The sequence below is a fragment of the Pecten maximus genome, chromosome 4 (assembly GCF_902652985.1).
Source record: "Pecten maximus chromosome 4, xPecMax1.1, whole genome shotgun sequence".
NCBI lineage: Eukaryota > Metazoa > Mollusca > Bivalvia > Pectinida > Pectinidae > Pecten > Pecten maximus.
The window spans coordinates 40,498,288-40,501,656 of NC_047018.1; the positions used below are offsets into that span (position 1 = coordinate 40,498,288).

Below are 3,369 nucleotides of genomic sequence, written 5' to 3' on the forward strand. Positions count from 1 at the left end.
GACCATACTACAGTACGGTATGGGCTATTGAACTAACCGCACCGCACGCCATTACAAACGGATAAACCTCGAAGGTGATATAAAACATTTTCTACAATTATATACCAATGCAGTCATAATGCATAGCCGTCCCTTGTTTGACAACAGAATACGTCTGTCAAAGCTTGTTGGATTATTTCGCTTCGTATGTATTCATTTCTTTCTTATTTTCTTATTACCACATACTTGCTACAGCAGATATTAAATCATTGATACAGATTTTCCACAACAGGTAGAATATGTATAATTACTTGTCGATTGGTTGTGAGCTGAAGCGATTAGGAGTTTTTAACGAAAGTGAGACAAGACATTTCGAATAGGAGTAGCTAGGTTGTATACAGTGGGTAAAATTCAGTGGCAAGGTTAATGACGTAATTTGTGTTTATACAAGGCAAGGAGAAAATGGCTGAGAATACACCAGACGATCTGTCTCAAATATTGCTGAAAGAAGATAAGGAGGAAATGACTGAGAGATCACCAGACATTATGCATCAAGAATGGCTGAAAGCTAGAAATGAAAAGCTACAAGAACTAGCAGATGAACTGGACATGATGCAAAAGAGGGTCAACATTTCCCAGATTACTGGAACGTCAGCATCAATCGTGTCTGGGATAGGTTCTACCGTCTGTTTTGGACTGGCATTTGCGACAGCAGGAATAAGCATCATTCCGGGAGTCGTATTCGCATCTATTGGTGGAGCAGGTGCAGCAACCTCAATAGGAGCAACTCTTGGTAAACATTTCCATCAGAAGGATTTATTAAAGCAAGTCCAGGCATGTTTGGACAATGATAGACGCAATTCTACGAGATTGAACGCAGCACTCGCAAGTACAAGTGACACAAACGTTTCCAAATTAACACGTAGAGGTATAAGTGGTTTAAGATTTTTAGCTCGCGGCATAGACTTTGGAGCTGATGCAGTAGGTGTCGTCAATAGTGGAGCCAGGGCGACAGCTCGTACAGTATCAAAGGTGGCAGGTACTGTTGTGTTTGCTTTCGACATTCTACTGTTACCACTAGACATCTATATCCTTGTGGACACCTCCATCAAGAAACACAAGGGGTCGACACACAAAACAGCTGCTCAAATACGTGAGATCGCGTCAAAATTGGAGAATGAAAGAAATGAATTTATGGGTGAAATAGTTGGTCAATTTACACCTGATTGATATCTGAATATATTTTTGATTTGGAAGACTAAGTATATTTTATTGATTGTGTTTTGGTGTTTTTACAAGATAATTTCCAAAGTGAAGGAAATATTGCAGTGATGTCAATTGTATTATGATTGTGTTTCTGTGTGTTGTTTTACATCAAGATAATTTCCAGACGAAAGAGAAGTTCATAATGCAGTGACGTAAGTTCTATTTGGGGAAATGGTTTGCTAAAGCGGAATGTATATATGCCTCCTACAATTGAATTGTTTGCCCTGTTGTCAACCGACAGCTCGGAAAACAAAAAGGTATGCGTAGACTTTTTTATGCATATTTATGAGAGGATTTTAAAAACATTTCTCCTCGTGATTATGCTATAATACATTGCAGGATTTTCTGTTTTCGTGAATTCATAGAGGGACCAGGTTTCTTCATTTAGTGAGGACATTTTGATAATTCATGACATATTTCTCGGAATCGCTCACCAACGTTGTCTCTTACCGAGACCTTTAAAGTTCTGAGAAGTCTATAAATAGCGCGACACAGCTGTTTCAAACTCTTTGACATTTTGCAGTCGCCATTTTTAAAACTGTACATGAATCCGTTGTGCCTTTTTGTTGATGACTGATCCAATTCTTTGTTTTTCTATATTTCTATATAAGATATTTATTGCAGAAACGATATGAGACAATGAGTCAGGTTAGTCCACAGTAAATGGTATTATCATGTTGAACTGAAATTTAAAAGATACATTAAATTCTACTCTTACATTAATTATAATCCGAAGGTTAAACGATATTATTTGATTATACAAGTAATTCTATCGCCAGATTTACACATGCTACTTTATATATAAAAAATCACAACAATCAGTTTTCTCCTTTTAAATGAATGCCAATCGTTAAATTGCAAGTTATGTTATGTTATGACATCACCCTTTGTCAGAGAGAGAGAGAGAGAGAGAGAAATGGAAGGAATAGACAAACAAAAGAGTATACAAAAACAACTGAAAACAGACACAGAAAGGACAATAATAAACCTAGGTCAGAGATGTTGTATATTTGTATTATTGTTTTAAATTTGTAGCCACTGTTATTAAAATTTGATGCGCTTTTAACTCAAAATTAATATGATTTTTTAGACTGTTTACATTAGGTCCTAATTCCAGGCATTCAGATTTGTAAATATATTGTTTTGTAATGAGTAATATTAGGTTATCTAGATTGAACTTAGTTTATTAATTTGCTTGCCAAAGATGAATTCCTGTTTATCGAATCTAAGACTCCGGTTTTTCGTGATAATAGTGATCCTTAATTGTTCTATCAAATTTGATATATATTCATAATCCCATAATAAATGTGTAATTGTTTCAGGGTGAGAATTACAAAATGTACATAAGTTATTGTATATTTTTTTAAATTTTGAATAAAAATGTTTTTGCTGTCAGAATTCTGTTGATTAATTCCAAATTGCAGCCATTGAAGTTTGGAACTAGTACAGGTGTTAAAAGGTTTTTATGCTCTGATAGTTTAAAAAATTGATAGGAATGTTAAATTTTTCACAAAATTCAACAAAATTGTATAGAGATTTATCTGTTTTCATGATGTTATGAATAAAGTATATACCTTTTTAAACCATGCATTATTGAAAATTGTTTTTTTTTATCTATTTTGATTTCACTATTATACCATATTGAATTTTCAAGAATGTTTCGTTTTATATATATTGCTTGCATTAAGAGTCTTACACCAGGCAAGTAAAACATCTTCCCCCCCCCCCCCCAAAAAAAAAAAATTCTCAATGTTTTGATTCCTCCTTTAAATATTCAATTCCAAAATTTGCTAATTGTCAGATCGGGACAAATTTGGAGAGGGAACGGGATGAATTTCTTGCCAGACTAGATGATACGATTTGATGCTTTGAATGTGTTTAGTAACACTTTTCCCCTTCTTTACTCATAAAATGTCGCTCTCCATACTTGATATGACCTGAAATGTTAAACGTTAAATAAATACTAATATTTTCAAAGTATTAATCTTTGCTTTTGCTTGTGTCACTGTATCTTGTTTACAAATGCCAAGAATTCTAAATATAGTAAGCGCAATGATGCGTAACGTTGCAATAGACTCTCAAATTTTACAAGTACGATGTAAGTATTTACCTGTTGTGTTTGAT

General features: G+C 34.1%; 1 protein-coding gene across 1 annotated transcript; it reads left to right on the forward strand.

Moving 5' to 3' along the window:
- Positions 1–320: 320 nt before the first annotated feature.
- Positions 321–2,820, forward strand: LOC117326081. Its single transcript, XM_033882685.1, has one exon. It carries the CDS (start codon positions 442–444, stop codon positions 1,207–1,209), a length of 768 nt encoding a protein of 255 aa, XP_033738576.1. The 5' UTR covers positions 321–441; the 3' UTR covers positions 1,210–2,820.
- Positions 2,821–3,369: the final 549 nt, after the last annotated feature.